Source organism: Gadus chalcogrammus, chromosome 3 (genome assembly GCF_026213295.1).
Source record: "Gadus chalcogrammus isolate NIFS_2021 chromosome 3, NIFS_Gcha_1.0, whole genome shotgun sequence".
NCBI classification, from domain to species: Eukaryota; Metazoa; Chordata; class Actinopteri; order Gadiformes; family Gadidae; genus Gadus; species Gadus chalcogrammus.
The window spans coordinates 5,087,768-5,107,767 of NC_079414.1; the positions used below are offsets into that span (position 1 = coordinate 5,087,768).

Here is a 20,000-nt window from a genome sequence, read left to right on the forward strand (position 1 = left end):
TCTTCTTCTTTCTTTCCCTATCGCTCTCTCTCTCTTTCCTCCTGCCTGTCCCTCTCTCTCTCTCTTTCTATTTCTCTCTTTGTATGTTTGTCCAGCTGAACTTTATTTGCTTTTTGATATTCACGTTACAATCTATATTTTTGTATATTCAACCCACCAACCTCAGTGTCTATTCTGTGAACGGGGGAATGTTACCCAATAGCATAAAGTATAGGCTTTCAGAGGTGCACCAGCCAGAGTCACCACCTCCCTATACTTTGTGCCATGTCTTTCTACCAGTTGTGTTTTCACATGGATTAATATGGGTTTCTTATGGAACTGTCTGAAAACGAAGAATGAAATGAGTGCAGACTAAAACAAATCATAAATATAAATTATTCCATTCACAGTCCATCTTTATTTCGTTTTGACTGACCAGTCAATTTATTCCATAACCATTCTGACAAATATTCTTATTTATACTACTGGAAAAGGCATGTATTCTTTTACAATTATTTGTAATTGAAGACATGTTGGTTGGAGGCAGTTCGGTTTTATTCATGTGAAAGGACAACGTCAATGCATTTCACCAGGGCCTAACTGTCTGACTGTCCTGTGTTTCAGCACAATGTGTCTCACATCGGTGACTCTTAGATTGTCTGTCTACATTCTGTTAGAAGAGTTCCTAGTTGATCAAGTATCCTAAAGAAGCTCTTTATTTGTACATGCATATACACACACACTCATTTATGAACTCAAAAGATCAAGATCAGCCACAGTTAAAAGAAAACACATTTCAAGTTTCCGTTGCACATCCCGTACAAACTAACCCTGACAAGACGATGGAGAGCAGTGGCTCATATAGTTGTGCTTTTATTGTGAACCCAGAGGGTTGTCCAGGCTTGTGTAACAACAATGGCCGCTGCACCCTGGAAGCCAGCGGCTGGCATTGTGTCTGCCAGGCGGGATGGAGAGGAGCTGGCTGTCACGTCGCCATGGAGATGGTCTGTACCGACGGCAAGGACAACGAAGGAGGTGCGCCCCGTGTTTGTTTGCGCTCGCGCGTGTGTGTTTAAGCTTGGATGCATAAATAATTTCACTACATGAGAATGTATTTGCATAAATGCAGCTGTGTTAGCAAGTAATGGCCCTATCCAGCCTGTACTTACTGGCACAGGCCATTACGTGTTATTTTTTTGAAGCCTTGGCCTTTGACTGTACATTGGTCATGTTGCATGACATCACCCAATGCAAAGCTTGCTAGATGTTTCAAACTCCTGCAAGAGGCCAAAATGAATGAGTCACACCAAGAAATGTTTTAAACCACGATGAGCAGCTAGACCTCAATATGACTAATGACTCCCACTATAATCTGTTATTTGTCTAAAAACGATCAATGTGATGTGTAGGGGAAGATAAAATACATGTTTAGCAGCAGTAGCAGGCTTGGTAAATCCAACAGCTAAATAATGAAGTGATTAAGAAGTGAGGGCAGGCTCAGACAGAGTAGTTGTTTGCGCAGGAGCAGCGAAAATGATTTGTCTTGTTTCGTAAAAGCAGGTTTCTGGATCCTTGAATTTGTACAGAACGTTAAGACGTTGCTTAAACCTCTGCTGCCTTTACAAAATATAATAGCTTTTGAGTAAAGTGTTTACATGCCAAATAATACTGCTGAATGATCAAAATCGAAAGAAACATGATACAGGGATCAGTGCGTGTGTGTTGGCATATATATGATTAATATGTACATTTACATAAATTGTGTGTGTGTGTGTGTGTGTGCGTGTGCGTGTGCGTGTGTGGTTGTGTGTGGTCTTTGTGTGTGTGTGGTGTGTGTGTGTTGTGTGTGTGTGTGTGTGTGGGTGTGTGTGTGTGGTGTGTGCATAGTTGTGCGGTGTGTGTGTGTGTGTGTGTGTGTGTGTGTGTGTGGGGTGTGTGTGTGTGTGTGTGTGTGTGTGTGTGTGTGTGCATGCGTGCGTATGTGGGTGTGCATGTGTGTGTGTCTATCTGTCTATCCGTTACAGATGGTCTTGTTGATTGCATGGACCCAGATTGCTGTCTGCAGCCCTCCTGTCAGAGCCAGTTATACTGCAGAGGGTCACCTGACCCCAGCGAGGTGCTCAACCAGTCTCCAGCAGCACTGGTACCTCAGCAGGTAAACAACTCAAACGGGAGTACAGTCTTTTATTGCTGCCCACCGCTAGGTAAACATCCATTGGCCGCTGCTGCTTCCACTTTGTTGTTCTTTACCGAACTCTACCGCTCATAAAACAGGAAGTTCAAACATTTATTTTGTATTTAATATAGAAGTTTGAACACATATTTTTCCATGAACATCACTTTGTTATATTAATGGGGAATCTTTTATTTTGTTAAGATAATGTATATTTTTACCCGAGATTGCCAGGTGCTTTCAGGGTTAATTAACTGTGAATTAAAAAGTGATATTTTTGTCAATAAACATGCTAGGGTTAGCGTTAGGGTTTATAAAATATAAAACATAATGGCATGAAGCTAAAAATACAAGCATTCATTATACGTATATGAATGCTTAAGCAATAGTAATTGATGTAAGCTACCCGTTACAACCTCTGTGCCCATCATGCTGCTTTAGTCTCATCACACACACTCTCAGCCACGCACACACACACTGCACATTTCTCTCCAACCCAATTGAAGATATGTAATTTCCCCATTTCCTATAGAATATATAAAACAGACCTGCACAGCAAAGTAAACTGGATTTTTTTGACATGCAGTGTTCAGGGACTAATAGCAGCTAGTAAACAAGTGCGGCAAGGTTCTGAAGAATTCCTGACACAAATCTCACTCAGATCCAGAGTGGTTTCACGACCGGTGCCAGCCCTCCTCACTGGAACCCTTGTGGGGCCGTGTTGATGCTAGCACAAACAATCTCGGAACGGACTAGAGAAGACTGCAGGGCTGGAGCCGTGGTTTGGTATAGCTTGTTAAATATTAGCATCTGGAATCCTGGAAAAATAGTTTCCCCCGCAACCCTCTGTGTGGAACGTAACTGATAGTGGCCATGCCGTTCTAGACATGTGAATGCCCATCTTTGTGTCCAAATCTTCTCCCTGTCCATGTTCGGCACATAAAAGCGCCCACAAAGGACACTGTTTTGCAGCGTGTCATGTTGTGTGTCGCTTCTGTCAGAGTGTGAGGTTGAAGAACACATTATATGAAGCATGTCTGTGACCCTCAGGTGGCTAGGTCTTTCTACCAGCGGATCCACTTCCTGCTGGGCCCAGAGTCCACCCATGTCATCACGGGGGACAGCCCCTTCAACAAGAGGTGAGGACCCTGTTCTGTTCCCTGCCTCACCACCCAGTGCCTTAAACACCCACACAATGAGTATGCGATTGAGTCTTAGAAACAGCTTTTGCCAATTAGGAATTCTTTATAAGGTGTTCACTGTTTTAACGTATACAATGAATTTCACTGGCATTTATTTAATGGCTGAGATAATCAATATATTTAAACAGAGCGGAAGAGAGGGATAAATAAAGAAGAGAGAAGGCGGTTTGCCACTGCCTTTCCTCTCGGGACATTTTTGGATTAGCTTGCCTCCGTCTGCCAGTGTGTATCGGGGAGATGGCATGTGTGCATTGAAGAGACAGGCGTTTGCTTAATGCGCGTCTACCCTTGAAGTGTCTTTCACAAAAGTGTTCCAAAGGAGAGAAATGGAAAGATAGAGAGTGGAAAGTAAAAATAAAATCCTCCCTAACACAAAAAAAAATGCAATTGACAGCAAGGAACAAAGTGAATAAAATCATCTAAAATGGAGAGAGAAGGCCACTGAGTGAAAATATGTTAGAACTTACACAGGGAAAATGACAGCTATACTACTGCCATTTCCACATTGTGGCACATTTTTTATGCAAGACTCAATTTCCCGATATGTGTACGCACTGCAGTTGTGTCATAAAAATTGTCCCTTCTCTTTATCGTAGACTGTGACTGCCAGCATATAATAGGAAAGCTGATTTATCACAAGAATATAAAGGGTGGCCTGTGTGTGCGGGAGAGTGAGTGAGTGAAAGAGAGGTTGTCAGTTTAACAGCCCGTCCCTCAAACACGCACATTCAGACTTAAATATGAGAAGAGTTCCTGCAAGCTTTAGTACCCTATAATGGGTAGAACATATTACAACACATATAACATATTATATATTGATATAGATATATAGATGTATATATAGATGTATATATAGATGTATAGATAGATAGATAGATAGATGTATAGATAGATGTATAGATAGATAGATAGATAGATAGATAGATAGATAGATGTATAGATAGATGTATAGATAGATAGATAGATAGATAGATAGATAGATAGATAGATAGATAGATAGATAGATAGATAGATAGGATTAGATAGATTAGATAGATAGATAGATAGATAGATAGATAGATAGATAGATAGATAGATAGATAGATAGATAGATAGATAGATAGATAGATAGATAGATAGATAGATAGAGACAGAGAGAGAGCAACCATAACATTTGTCAAAACCTGATAAAAACAAATTTAATCAAACAAATGAGAACATTTATCCAATTAATCAAGACAACTAAATTGAATGAGAATATGATGATGCAACAATGCAATACAATCATTAATTCATCATATTTAAATAACATTTTAAAAGATTGTGTTGCAATCAAATCAAACAAATGGGATTAAAACTTCTTTGCTTCTGGCAAGTAGACATTAAGATCCACATAAAGGAATCTCGTTTTTTCCAAATCATTGGAGTTAATTCAACAATGTTGTTTTTATATTGATTTAATGGTCAATGATTTGTAATGACCGTCTCTGCAGTCACATGATAGCTGTGAACTGTTTGCTGGGCCATCGGACCCAGACCTGCCATCGCTCGGGCCCAGAGGAGCTCCTGGTGCCCAGAGGAGCTCCTGGTGCGCGGGCGTCCCTGGCCTGTCAGAGGCGGTTGTGTGAGGGATCCAGGCAAGAGGGCGCTTTAGCACGCCTTGCATTGCACTCACAGCCCATTAGCTATCATGACAAGTGTTGCTTTATTACTGCTCCTCCCTCTCTCCCTCCTCTCCTAGGGTGTGAATTACAGGTGCATTAACTGTGACCATCGTTGCCATGCTGATTTATGGGATGTTTATATGAGCGGATAGGAGGCTGTTGATAGGAGGGCGTCCCTGTGTTGGTGTAAATGAGAGATCAACCATGTACCCATGCATAACAAATCACGCATCTGGGTGGGCCTTTCGGACGTTTCTGCGTATGAATGTTTGATTGATGTGATTTATTTTTTGGGGGTTTGTGTTTATGTCTGGTGTTTATGTGTGGTGAATTATGAATGCAGAATTGATTTGGTTTGTATCTTCAACCGTGGGGCATGCTGTTTTCTACCCAGCAAAGACAATGCTATGTAGATTTTGATTGATTAATAGAATATAAAGGCTCCAGAAGTATTCAAGCATAAATGCACACATATTTTTGCAAGTCCATTATCTGACATTTGTAATTTACTAGTTCTACACAGCATAATGAATACAACTATGAATATCACTATCCACTCCAGGGAAAGCCAATGAAACTTTGAGTAGGGTGAAAATGATTAATACAGCTCACCATACCTGGGTTTCAGTCCAAATACCCCAGTTTTGGGACTTTACTATGATTGTAAACACATTTCTCTACAACAAGAAAAGCAGAGAAGTCAACACCTATGCTTCTGTATGATTCCCTCGTCTCAGAGATGCACAGCTGCAGTCATATCTTTTGTTCAAACTGTTTAGCTTGGTTAGGTTTAGTAAAATGTTCTCTTCTAAAGACTTGGCTGTAATAAAAACAACGTTTTTATTACAAGTTCAGCTACAAAATATGATACTGAACTAGAGAGAGAAACTTTGATCACTGACATTTCAACAATCGGCTATGGAGAGTTGTAAACATTCCCATTCATGCACACATTCAAACACAGAGGACGGTTCAACCATGGGGACAGGGCAGCAGCAAGCTCACCAGGAGCGACTGGGGTTGTGAGTTCCAGCCCCTGTCCTGTACCAGTGCCTGGCCTCAATACTGTAACATGCAGCCTTAACAGACAGTTTAGCATAGGAATAGCAGGAGAATATTTTTTCCCATTTCCCGCCATTCGCTAGAATGCAGCAAATTTGGCTGGTTTGGCCATCTTGGCTCACTTAGTTAGTTAACCCTGCTATTGCATTTGTAGCGAGACTGGTTTTACATGTTGTTTGTGCCCGTGAACAGCTAAACATCGGTTATAGTCCAGCTCGTTTTGTAGTACTGATGTGTTTCAGGCGGTAGGCCTACCAAGAGAAATGTTGTAGCAAGCCATAGCTGCCTTCCAAGGCGAGTGGATTTGGCCCGACTGAAGTTCCAAAGGTATATGTAACATGGAAATGAATTGTCTAAGTTGCTCTGTGAACAAACAAGTGAGTCAAAAAGATCTAAGTATCAATTTTGGTCCACCTTCTTCCATCAAGTTGGAACACAATGAGTCTTCTCCGAAGGTCAATGTGCGTGAGGTCCTCAATGCCACACACTGTGTTGGATCGGCAGAGACAATCAGGCCTACTGTGCTTAACATTACCCAAGGCGGGGCTGATTTTATACACTTTGGACTTGTTCATGAAGAAGCTCATTTTGTAGCATTTTACACCTCTATGCACTCTATCTTGCTCCGGCGCGACCGATGACTCAAAACAGGGGTTCCCAGTCGACCACTCAATTTGAATAATTCTGAACCATTTATTTATTTATTTAGAAATAAATAATTGGAGCCGGCTTTAAAAGCCACCATCAATCACAAGGTGGAAAGGAGATTGATTACAGATCGGGCTCATGATAGTGACACAGGATTGGAGCACAACTTGTTTTACTGCAGCTGACAAGAGGTTTACATGGAGATGCAAGATGTACGGCTTACTGAGGAGCGGGCCGCTATGCAACAACAACTGGATGGAGGCTGTTCCTTTGGAGACAATCTCTAGACACGGTTATTACAGTAACACCTAGTTAATCTTACCCTCAACGAGAACCAATCCAATCATGGCTATTGGGCCAACGGTATTTGTTAACAGTATATTAATATCATTATGGGATTGACTAAATACAAAAGGAAAAGGTAATCAAGCATTTAAATGATATCGATGAATAAGTGACTCCCCAAAAAATCCATATAAAGGGAGCAGCTTATATGATGGCCGCTAAATGCATCCTCATAAACAAATAATGAAATCCTATTTTGGGTTCATCCCTAATGTGCGTTTTGTTTGCCTCTAACATGCAGGCATTGACCGGACATTTTACCCATACATGCTCAGCTCACTCTGCCTTCCCCTCCGCTCCCTCGTATCTGAAGCTTGGCGTCCATCATCAGAGGGCAGGTCTTGACCGCAGACGGGACGCCACTGATTGGTGTCAACGTGACGTTCGTCCACTACGCAGAACATGGATACACCATCACACGCCAGGACGGCATGTATGTACACACCCAGCCAAAGCACAGCTAAAGCACACAGAGGATACATCTGGTCATATACAGATATATATATGACCAGATATATCCTCTCATCTCCTCATCCCCCTCTCACAATAGATAACTGGGACTTGGACACCATTAAGGTCCTGGTCCAACAAATGCATCGATTTTAAAGAGATTCCATCAATCATTGCAAAACACGATGCTCTGCAGGCCCACTTAGGAAACAACCATTACACATGCCCGCACACAGACTGAAGTGAGATTATCCCTCAGGGCAGGGACATGGGCTGAGGCAGAGACTCATGTAGGATGGTATGCTTATAGTCACAAATGAGAAAAGAGGTTATGCGTTGTAAGAAGCTAATAAGAAGCATTCTGTCCTGCACAGCTAGCTTAACCGCCTTTGATCCAGCTCGTCAGCGCAACCCGTCAACAAAAGTGCTTTGTTTATTTTAAACAGACTTTCTGAGCCATCTTTTTATTTAGTAGTTTCACGACACATACCAAATGAAACCTGTTGGATTTTGCTGCCTGTGATGTGAAGGAAAACAATGTCCTGTTAAAACAACCCTTCCCCCTGGTCCAGGTTCGACCTGTTGGCTAACGGAGGCGCCTCCCTGACCCTGAGCTTCGAGCGATTGCCGTTCCTCACGCAGTACCGGACCGTCTGGGTCCCATGGAACGTCTTCTACGTCATGGACACCCTGATCATGAAAAAGGTGATCTCCATATTCAGTCAAATGTGTCTAGTTTGTGTGTAGTACTGTGCTAAACCATTAACCGCCTAATCCATTGTCTTTTATCTGCAATGACTATCCCAGGAGGAGAACGAGATCCCCAGCTGTGACCTCAGCGGGTTCATCAGACCCAGTCCCATCATCGTGGCGTCTCCACTGTCCACATGCTACCGCAGCTCTCCTGAGGACGGACCCATCGTCCCTGAAACCCAGGTAGGCTACAGAGCCCACACCTAGAACCTACGCACCAAGACGCATCGGAGAAACATGCAGTGAACCGGCCTCTGCAGAGGACACTGTCTACATGCGCTGTACAAGCCCCGACTGGGTTGTGTATAAACGATGTGATGTCAACTTTCTAAAGCCAGTAAGTTAAAGGCTTTAGACTGAATATCCTGAGGCTGAAATGCATTGTGGAACGACAAACTAGGACAATGGTGGGTGGGCTGGCTGTTGCTTTTGTTATCTAAAACCTTTCATAACATGTTTGTTATAAGCATGCTATGTTATTCGTGTATTGCACCTCCTTGGCCCACATACAATACTCCTTTGAAGACAGATTAGCATCCAAGCCAGCTCGCTGAAACCACCATGATGGTGGAGTTTGAGTCATTGTGTCATCAGCTCAGCTACACTCGGTTTTTCTGTGTTCTCATCCGTGAAACCGCCGTTATTCGCCCATCAATAGATAAAAAAAATACTTTTATATGTTTCCACATCCAAGTAAGCATGTCCAGGTTCCCAGCATATCATATAGCAATATGTTTTTTTTTTGCATCTTTCTTTTCATTTGATGGTGGCTTTGACGTTTATACTCCACAGAACGAAACATAAAGAAAAACATCAGGTTTTCTGTGGTGTTGAAAAGGATAAATATGGCTCTCCATTATTCCCCCTGAGTTCTTCAAGAACTTCAGCAGTCGTTTGATCTTCGCTGTTTCCTCTCACTTTGTCTTCCAACAAGCCATCCAGCTTGATCATTTATTTATCCTCATTGTTTCATTATTTACCATTTTGTCTCATGTTATTTTTTGGGATAATTGGTTATCATAATATCTCTATGTAGGAAATGTACACATGCACCGGATTCCCGCTTCCGACCCAATCTTTATTTTTCTCATTGTGTTTAAAGTCGAATCTGTTGCTCTGTTCTGCTCATCATCTTACAGCGTCCCAGTGATCAGGTAGTGTGATCAAATCAACAGGAGCGCTCTCAGAGCTGTTTATTTTAAGACAACAATGGAAGGCCCTGGACCAATGGAATGGTGTCTCGTATCCACTGGCCGTGACAATGACTTGATTGTTTAACTGGGACTGGAAGAGAGCACATGCAAATCAAAGAATTAGGCAGGCTTACTCATGTTCCTTTTGGAAAGTACTTTGTCAGTCACCATATTTCCTTTATTTTTCTGATTTCAATTTTAATTAAATTGTGATAAAATGGAATCCAGATTGAACCGGTATAATCTCTAATTGAGTGTGAATTGCAGAAAGAGACGGGGTATAAAGTTGGCGTCTGTGTCCTGGGAGGTTCTACACGACTCCCCTGATCAGGAGATAACATGATCTCAGAGACATTTTGCGGCTGGTTTGGGATTTTATATTTATTTTTTTATGGGGGGGATTCTCGCTCACCTCCAATTTATTTTCTATCAATCAGTTTATCAACAAAAAAGTATGAATCACCTATTTTAATATCCTCATTTTTGATTATGTAATGTAGAAATGTAATCTTACATTTGAATATCACTTTGCTGCATTACATTATCAAATCCGAAATAGGTTACTGACATAGGTTATTATTAATATTGCCTCAGGAGAGGTCCTCAGCATTAATTTGCCAAGTGATTACATTTTGCTGATGATTGCCATGACGTTTTAGCTAAATGTTAGGTGCATAATAACATACATAAATCCCATTCCTTCTCTCTGCATTTATTTTTTTCTCTTTTCTTCCCATAAACACTCTATCTCTCTCTCCCTCTCCCTCTCTCTCTCTCTCTCTCTCTCTCTCTCTCTCTCTCCTCTCTCTCTCTCTCTCTCTCTCTCTCTCTCTCTCTCTCTCTCTCTCTGTCTGTCTCTATGTCTGTCTCTCTATATCTCTCGTTTGCACATGCAGGCACCCGCACACACACACCCGGACGCAGTGCCCTGTATCCTGCGTCTGTAATCACATTTCTTTCAGAAGCACGTAATAGCACATTTCCCTTAGCAGATATAAGGCTCATCATGGAGCTGCGCTGTAATTGCTTAGGCGTCATTATGTTATCCTTGTGTGCTACACATCCACCTGTGGGAGGGAGATTTATTATATATAAAGGAGCAGAGCGGATACAAGAACAATACAAGAGTTCTTTTTTGCTTTCACACGCTGTCGTGTGGACAATTGCAACTGCATGTGCATTTATGTGCCCATCCACACGTTGGTTTTTCCTCAATCGTGTGGGTGTGCTTAAACAATCCTGTGTCGTAATGTTTGCACAGAAGGTCGAAGAGGTAAAGAATTAATCAGGCTTTTAATAGTCTGTTTGTTTTGTGTGTGTGTGTGTGTGAGTGTGTGTGTGTGTGTGTGTGTGTGTGTGTGTGTGGTGTGTGTGTGTGTGTGTGTGTGTGTGTGTGTGTGTGTGTGTGTGTGTGTGTGTGTGTGTGTGTGTGTGTGTGTGTGTGTGTGCGTGTGTGTGTGTGTATTGGGGGGCATACTGCAGTCTGACCGTCAGCGTGTGAGGATGATGGCTCTTTAGCACTGCTCATACTGCACCCACTAACAAACAGAGACCTTGTGTAGGCTTTCATGGCAATCCTTTAGTTTTTTATGAGCAAAGGTCAGAGCTCACGTTTCCACAAGCTGGGAGGATGTTTATTTAAGGTGGCCAGTAATGAAATGAAGAGCAATAATAATGTCCTACCATGAAAATGTAGCAACAATGGGTTGCTGTTGAAACGGTCGTAATCTTCCCAAATCAGCCAAAATGAACTAATAAATGTGTCTCGCTTCCTTCATATGGCACACATGTAGCATAGCACTCAGCCACCTCCAGCAGTAACGGTCATTGGAGTAACGGATATTAGGAGGAGATGCTTGGCACCCATTAAGGCCCCCCTTCTTCCCACTGGACTAGTACTCATGCCGTAGCCAGGGCCTTCTGTAGGGGCTAAACCCTCCACTTTTTGAGGGTATCCAGTATCATTTTAAATGTGATGCTCAACAAAAAAATATGACGTGTGTTGTGGGGTTTCACAGGATGCAGTTTAATAATTTTCTACCTCATGTTAACTAAAATGATGTAAGGTGTAGTGGTGGAGGCAAGACTCTGCTATACCTGCTGGAATGAAGTCGCGTTGCGTTCATGAAGTTCCTCCAGCAAAAAATCAACCACAGCTTAAAACATTCCCTCTTTTTGGACTGTACTGCAATTATTTTGGTTGCCTCATTATGTCATGCGTACGTAATGTGAAGATAAATGCAGATTTCCCAACTTACTATGCGTGTGTGTGTGTGTGTGTGTGTGTGTGTGTGTGTGTGTGTGTGTGTGTGTGTGTGTGTGTGTGTGTGTGTGTGTGTGTGTGTGTGTGTGTGTGTGTGTGTGTGTGTGTGTGTGTGTGACTGACTTCCGGTCAGTACTAATACTATTTCTAATAATTACTAATATTTTCATAAAAATCCATGATTAATCTGAAAAGGGGAAAAACAAGTCTTTCCATGATAAAGAAATGTACTTTGAAAGTAAGTCAATTGCCAGAGTACATAAAAAAACATGAAAATAGAGCTTGTTAATCAAAACAATGTAGGTGGGAGGCTCCCCTGCAGGCTCCGGGCCCCGCACGTCCTTTAATCACAGACAGGCCCCCGGCCCTGAGGAGGCTGGGGCTCTGGAACCATGGAACAGGGCTCTTATTATAACGACGCCTCCTCACAGGAGGAGGACACTCTGTGAGCAACAGACAACGACAGTGAATCATGGAGGAATTGCTGGTGTGACGACTGCGTTCAGATCAAACATGTGCCACACCAGGGGGCGGTTACTGGGGTGAACTGGTTAGCGGTGGAGCGGAGCCGGCTCTGGGTTGAACTGGTTAGCTGCTGGGTCTCCAGCCGCTGCATGGGGTCTCAGGAGGTTTACCTCGTCCAACCGCAGTGTGGTTTTAGAGTTAGTCTTCATATCTTTAGCTCGCTACATGAACATGGCCGTCGCAAAACTCACAACACCGGGACTTGTTGGACTTGCGGTCTACCAAAAGCAAGCAGCTTTTTTAAACAGGTAATTAAGACAATCTAACAAGTGGAAATAGCACCACGTCCATCCTAGTCTCTCCTCAGTTGCCAGGCAGCAGGATCATTCAGTTAGTCTCTCCAGGAGGAGTGTCGTCCCTGAAGTTAATGTTCTGGGTTTGGACATCCGGTGCCTTGCCAGCTCCTGACTCCCGGCATAACTTCCGTCCCCCATCTCCGTCGCTGCTCATCTTCCTCAGGTGACCTCCCTTCCCCTCCAAAGAGCGTCCTGCTGTCAGCCACGCTGCAGCGCCACCAGAGATGGCGCTGTGCCCGATGGCACGTCTGGTGGCCAAGCTTTTAAGCGAGAGCCGCCCGGAGAGGGTGATTAGGTCCACTTGAATTACCTTAAGGTTCAGCGCAAGGACGTCCCCGCTCCCTAACACACACACACACACACACACACACACACACACACACACACACACACACACACACACACACACACACACACACACACACACACACAGACACACACACACACACACACACACCACACACACACACACACACACACACACACACACACACACACACACACACACACACACACACACACACTCCTACCTACATCTTAGAGAGCCACTGACAATCCCGGACAAGGAGAGTGCAAGGACACACACGCGTGTGTATTCATTTCTAAGTATAGAAGGGAAGTGTGACACTCAGCAATGCTCCGTGTCACGCACACACTCCTAGAGCGGGGCGCATGGCACAGCACCGCGCAGTAAGTAGGGATCACAGCAGCAAGGACTTCATGCACCAGCAAATGTATTCACCATCGGCATCAAAGGCCAAGGAGATGCTCCTGCTCCCTGCGTGTGTGCCTGTGTGTGTGTGTGTGTGTACATGTGTGTGTGTGTGTGTGTGTGTGTGTGTGCATGCATGCGCGTCTGTGTGTGTGCATGTCTGTGTGTGCCTGTGTGTGGGTGTGTGTGTGTCTGTGTGTGTGCCCGTGTGTGTGTGCCTATGTGTGTGTGAACATATATATAGAAGGAGGATTTCTCTGATTATGTTTGGGACCCCGCGGACTGAGAGTAACGGTATGTTGCCCTCCTCTCCGCCCCCCCCTCTATAGGTGCTGCAGGAGGAGACCACCATCCCAGGGAGCGACCTCAACCTGGTGTACCTGAGCTCCCGAGCAGCGGGATACAAGCCCGTCCTCAAAGTCACCATGACCCAGTCCGCCGTGCCCTTCAACCTCATGAAGGCACGCAGTACACACACAATAAAAAGACACATTGGGATTCATTCATTCAAGTTATTTATGCATATATATATATATAAACATGCAAAAAACACTTTCTTGTCAATTTGTCAATTTTTCTGCAGGTTCATCTGATGGTGGCAGTGGTGGGTCGCCTCTTCCAGAAGTGGTTTCCAGCCCAGCCCAACCTCTCATACACTTTCATTTGGGACAAGACGGACGCTTACAGTCAACGCGTCTATGGACTGTCAGAGGCCGTCGGTGAGCAGACTTTGCCTCGAGTTGTTGTCAAAAATGTATTCCCTTCGAGGGAATGGGAGAGCTAGCTGTAGACGGCCCCCATTGTTGTGACTAGGCGAATTAGGATTCCTTGCATACAACATATATCATACAATGGTCTTCACAGGTCCAACTTCAGGATGCAATGACAGGACCCCTAATCGTGTCCCCAAACCCCCTGTCTCAGCAAAACTCCATAACTCATAAGAAGTATCCACTTTTCAGGACAGCTGAACACTGAACTGGGCGAACACATTGGTATAATGTGACGGCATTAGAATTGCTAGGATTACATATGCTGTTTTATAGCTTACTGTAAAATTATCGCATTCATTATACTAAAAACGACCCTTTCATTTTCCGTTGGGTCAAGGTTGCAGATGCCTAGACTGATGCCTACTGTGTTAGCCATTAGCTAATTTAGCTATCTGAAGTGGTCAGTTATTGGACCTCATGCATAATGGAACATAATTGCAGAGTTAATATAGCATGCTAATCCCTCATAAGCCCCATCAGGTTTGACTGTGGATAATAAGCCAGTAGAGCCCCTTTCTCTGACTTGCCATTTCTAATTGTATTGCAGCTTAATGGATTAGCAACTAATGCCTAATAGTCCATTTGTCCAATGGAGAGAGAGATGTATTGCATGCTAGATGGACTCTTTATGATAACTGGACCAAATAATGATGAAGAGGCCAATTAATTTTTGTCAACTCAGAAACAACAGAATTGTCACGTTTTTGTAATAGCTCATTAAGATCTGTGTGTGTGGTCCAGGCGTTAGCTAGCTGACGTTGACAGACGATCATGCTGTCAATGTGACTTAGCTGTAAGAGATTAAGGAAGGTAGGGAGGAAGGAATGATGGATAGTGAGGATGTGCAGTTTAGTCATCATTCACCTACAAGGGTCACATGGTGCTTCACCAGTCTAAGAGAAATACAACAATAAAAACATAGATAACTGACATGATAAGAACCAACAAGACTTTGAACACAGTACAACCAGCATCGTTTTTGAAAGCCTGTTTGTAAAAATAAGTCTTAGAAGCATCCAAACTTGGCAGAAGTGTTCAGGTCGTGGCATGACTCATGGCTGATATTTCATGTAATAAAACAGACCCCTTCACTGTGAAATAATGGAGTATGAGGAAAATCCCAAGTACTGCTCCTTAGGTCAGCCCTCTCTCATTCACTTTTTCTATTTTCTTTTTCATGTCTTTCTGTTCTGCTGACTGTGTGGTTGTCTCTGTAGATGTGCAATTTCAGGCCAACCACAAACCAGACGTGCTGCAAGTCTGAGTTTGTTTATGTTCTCGCTGACCATCATTCGCTTCATCCTCTGCCCCTAAAGCACCTCTTGCTCTTCCCCCAACCGTCTGTCTGGTCCCTGTGTGAAAGCCGTTAATGCATCCCAAGTTATCCTCCATCTCCCTCCCCACCACCTCCCAGTGAAGCTGAAAATAGCTGTGAAGTCCCCACTCTTCTAAATTAAATTTTCACGCACACAGCTGGTGTGGTAGGCAATGCTCACCGAGCACAAACAGCTGTTCTGATCTGCAGTTTAGTCCACAAAAGAGACTTCACTTGGCATACAAGACCCTATGATTGTGTGTATGTGTGTTTGTGTGTGTGTGTGTTTGTGTGTGTGTGTGTGTGTGTTGTGCAGGTGTGTGTGTGTGATGTGCGAGTGTGTGTTTGGAAGTATGTTTGTGTGTTTTTGGATGAGCCGGTGTGCGAGCCCCACGTGGGTGTGTGCACACTCTGTGTGTGTTTGTGTGTGTGTGTCATTATGTGTAAGTGCTTTTATGTGTGTGTGTGTGTGTGTGTGTGTGTGTGTGTGTGTGTGTGTGTGTGTGTGTGTGTGTGTGTGTGTGTGTGTGTGTGTGTGTGTGTGTGTGTGTGTGTGTGTGTGTGTGTGTGTATAAGTGTGTGTGTGTGTGTATAACTGCCTGCATGTGTGTCGATGGGCCCTAACTTGCATCCAGCGCACTTGACTTTCTACACCAACGCATGTATCTTTGCTAGTTTGCACCCGGCACAAAACCGATTTTCCCCCACAGCAAACCTGCGCCTCTAAACTTGCGCCATGAGAGGCGTGTCGGCGAAATGCAGAGGCTTGTTCCGGCGCAAATGATACATGGTGCTATCTTACAGATTGATAAAGCAGTTGCGCAACTGACCGACAAATAGGTCTAAGTGCACTAGCAGCGGATAGCCCATTTGATGTTGCTATTTTGACGTACCATGGCAGATCGGAACTGCAATTTATTTTCCATAGGGGCTTCATGAATGAACACTGTAGTAGGCTATGCCATGTGTTAAAATAATAATAATAACAATGATAAACTCGAACAACGTAGGCTATATCCCAGCCTTCTAAAACAAAATCTCGTTTTAGGGTAAATGATACCTTTGGTTAAATTATTTTGGAAAGAACAGCTGATACAGCGGTAATACAGCAAACACATATTTTCTTGACACAGCCCATAACTATTAGGATTGATGAGTATTTGATCGTAAGAAAACATTGTTTTAACGCGAGTGAGTGTTAAAAAGAATGAATGAATGTAGGCGCGCGTGTGTGCATCAATCTGTTTAAACACACGCAAACTGAACACGTAACGCATAATACAGTCCATGGGAAAGTACATTAACGGGGGGACACATGCAAAGTAGGAACGCAAGTCGATAACGATAATGTATGCAAAAGGCCTACTGGTAAGAAACGATGTGTGTTCATGTATTGCCGGCCCGCATATCATTAAATAGACCCACAGTTGCGGCCACAGGACTGCATATCATATGTGTGTTAAGTTTTCTCTGCTGCAATTTACATGACGACTCAGTATTTCGGAAGTTGTAGAAGAAAACGCTATTCCATGTGTAAATTAGGGCATATTATTTGGCCATAAACTGAGCCATTTGAAATTCATGTGGTCATGCATCTGTCTCATCGGAGACTGTAAACGCGCTGTCAAAACATCAAATCGTCAGGTTCAAATGCACTCATTGCTCTTAAAGGGGTTGGGAGATGGCACTCTCATTGGTCTATTGCACGTTACGCCCAAACCACACCTTTGGGTAATAAGGCTTCTTCAGGGCAACCCTTTTTAGATTTGTGTCGGGCGCAAGAGTCATTTATCCGCCAGTATAATAGCAACAGCGGCAGAGCCCCGCCCAAAAAACTACTTCCGTTATGCGCTTCTTACTTGCGTTTCAGACCGTTAAAATAGGACCCAGTGTGTGTGTGTGTGTGTGTGTGTGTGTGTGTGTGTGTGTGTGTGTGTGTGTGTGTGTGTGTGTGTGTGTGTGTGTGTGTGTGTGTGTGTGTGTGTGTGTGTGTGTGTGTGTGTGTTAGTGTGGGCATAAGTGCTTACATGTGTGTCTGTGTGTGTGTTGTGACGATGCACTGATGGGAGATTGTTATGATATTTAAATATACGTTATGTTACATAACATGTGTTTCCCTGACAAATGATCAATGTTAAACTAATCTCCACTACTAAGATGATGTGATTCTTTGTGGAGGGGACATTGTGTGTGTTCTGCAGAGTCATTAGGAGATGATTATGAATAGCAAAGCACTAACAGCATCTCTCTCTCTCTCTCTCTCTCTAGTGTCGGTGGGCTATGAGTACGAGTCCTGCTTGGACCTGATCTTGTGGGAGAAGAGGACCGCAGTCCTGCAGGGATATGAACTAGATGCCTCCAACATGGGGGGCTGGACCCTGGACAAGCACCACATACTGGATGTCCAGAATGGTAGGACAAATCGTTTCCTATTTCTCTCTCTCTCTCTCTCTCTCTCTCTCTCTCTCTCTCTCTCCCTCTCTCTCTCTCTCTCTCTCTCTCTCTCTCTCTCTCTGTCCCTCCGTCTCTCTTCCAGTGATACATTACAGGGTAGTAATGTATGCCTGGCAGTAGAGCCCCTCCAACACACTTATGTCAGCCGTAATGCAGCGCCCTGGTGTGTCAGTGTGTGTGTGTGTATGTGTGTGTGTGTGTGCGTGTGTGTGTGTGTGTGTGTGTGTGTGTGTGTGTGTGTGTGTGTGTGTGTGTGTGTGTGTGTGTGTGTGTGTGTGTGTGTGTGTGTGTGTGTGTTCGTGTGTGTGTGTGTGTAACTGTGTGTGGTGTGTGAGCGCCTGTGTGTGTAAGGATGATGCTGATCCCATTTGAATCCACTGAAAGGTTCCCAGATGGTGTTAGTAAAACTAACAGCAGATAAAAGAGGAGGGGGAGGTAAGGTGGACAGAGACAGAAGGATGCAATTAGTGGAAGGGGGATATGTTTTTGGTTCATGCTGTAAGACAAATGGAATGACATTTTCATAGATATGTGCAAAATCCATTACTGTACACTCCTGCATCCGTGTGGTTGCATGGGTTTATCTTGAGCGACCTTGAGAAATAAGCAGACCCAAACACAACTAGAATTGTAACTATATCTGGCCCCTGCAACACAGGGGTATGGCGCCTATACGCCCCTCTGCCCGTCCCTGTTGCTGCATACCGTGTTCCCCTTAGAACATGAGTACCGTGTTCCACTGGGGTCTACTGGGTTCTTACGTGTTGTACCGTGTTGTACTGGGTTCCTAAGTGTTCTACCATGTTCTACTTGGTGCTTACGTGTTCTACCGTGTTCTCCTTGGTTCTCACGTGTTGTACCGTGTTGTCTGGGTCTCTTACGTTTTCCTCTGTGTGCTACAGGGTTCCACTGTAATATTTTAGTTTCTACTGTGTTGTAGTAGTTTCGGCTGGAGAACCATAGTCTGAAAGTAGAAAAGTGTGTGTGCGTGTGTTGGATTTACTTTCTCCATGTAGACATCCCATAAAAGGCTCACGCACCTAATAGCTGTGGAATTGCTGTCAAACCTTACAGGTGGTTATCGTTTGTTTGTGAGATGGAATTGTGTCTCTGTGTGTGTGTGTGTGTGTGTGTGTGTGTGTGTGTGTGTGTGTGTGTGTGTGTGTGTGTGTGTGAGTGTGTGTGTGTGTGTGTGTGTCTGTGTGTTTGTGTGTGTGTGTGTGTGTGTGTGTGTGTGTGTGTGTGTGTGTGTGTGTGTGTGTGTGTGTGTGTGTGTGTGTTTGTGCGTGTGTGTGTGTGTGTGTCTGTGTATGTCTGTGTGCATTCATCTGTGCATATACAGGTAGATGTCTCTATAAGAGGAGAGACCGTGCTTTGGATTAGTTCCAGCTGCCGAATAGAATTTTTGCCGGGCTTCATCTAACATACACACTGGAGTTAGCCCCTCCCTCTAACACTGGAGCAAGCCCCTTCCTCTAATGGCGCGTTTCCCCCAGAGGGTGCGGCTCGGTTCAGTTCGCAAAGGTGCGACACGGCTCACGTTTCCACCGCCAAAAGTGGGCGTGACAGGGACTGAAATGTATTGAGCCGTACTCGTCTTGCAGTACTCCTCCGTTGGGGTACTGAGATGCCTAAAAGGGTCCCGGCAAGTTCGAGCTACACACACTGTCCGTTGATTGGTTGACAGAATCGCACTTCCGTGCGACAAGGCGATAATAACAAACAAATACATTCTCCGCAAGGTATTTCTGGACAACGGCGAAAGCTTTGTTTATTGAAGAAAATGTAGCGCAAAAGTTTGCCATTCTTCTTGGACGCCCTACATTGTTGAATTTGTTCATCTGGCGCTTTCTTCTTTTTCCTTGGATTTATTAGCAGGCTTCACTGTGTCGGGCTGCTATGAGGTCAAGATGCTAACATAGCTGCCGCTGCTTTCGCCATCCTGCTTAAACTACCATAAGGGTACTGTCGGCCTTGGAAACGCAAGCCGTAACTAAGCTGCGCCTAACCGCACCTTCACTACTCCACCAATATGCACCGAACCGACCCGCATCCTCTGGTGGAAATCTGCCATAACACTGGAGCTAGCCCCTTCCTCTAACACTGGAGCTAGCCCCTTCCTCTAACACTGGAGCTAGCCCCTTCCTCTAACACTGGAGCTAGCCCCTTCCTCTAACACTGGAGCTAGCCCCTCCCTCTAACACTGAAGCTAGC

At 44.1% G+C, this 20,000-nt stretch overlaps 1 protein-coding gene across 2 annotated transcripts in view; it reads left to right on the forward strand.

Annotated features, from left to right (window-relative positions):
- The window catches only part of tenm3 (teneurin transmembrane protein 3), a 140,828-nt gene that overhangs the window by 69,994 nt on the left and 50,834 nt on the right, over positions 1 to 20,000 (forward strand). For both annotated transcript variants that reach the window (XM_056585538.1, XM_056585529.1), the window contains 9 exons: positions 868 to 1,014; positions 2,004 to 2,134; positions 3,203 to 3,291; positions 7,366 to 7,485; positions 8,075 to 8,207; positions 8,310 to 8,438; positions 13,574 to 13,705; positions 13,828 to 13,963; positions 17,601 to 17,744. In XM_056585538.1, coding sequence (XP_056441513.1) covers positions 868 to 1,014; positions 2,004 to 2,134; positions 3,203 to 3,291; positions 7,366 to 7,485; positions 8,075 to 8,207; positions 8,310 to 8,438; positions 13,574 to 13,705; positions 13,828 to 13,963; positions 17,601 to 17,744 — 1,161 coding nt within the window. The remainder of the gene's footprint in view (positions 1 to 867; positions 1,015 to 2,003; positions 2,135 to 3,202; positions 3,292 to 7,365; positions 7,486 to 8,074; positions 8,208 to 8,309; positions 8,439 to 13,573; positions 13,706 to 13,827; positions 13,964 to 17,600; positions 17,745 to 20,000) is intronic.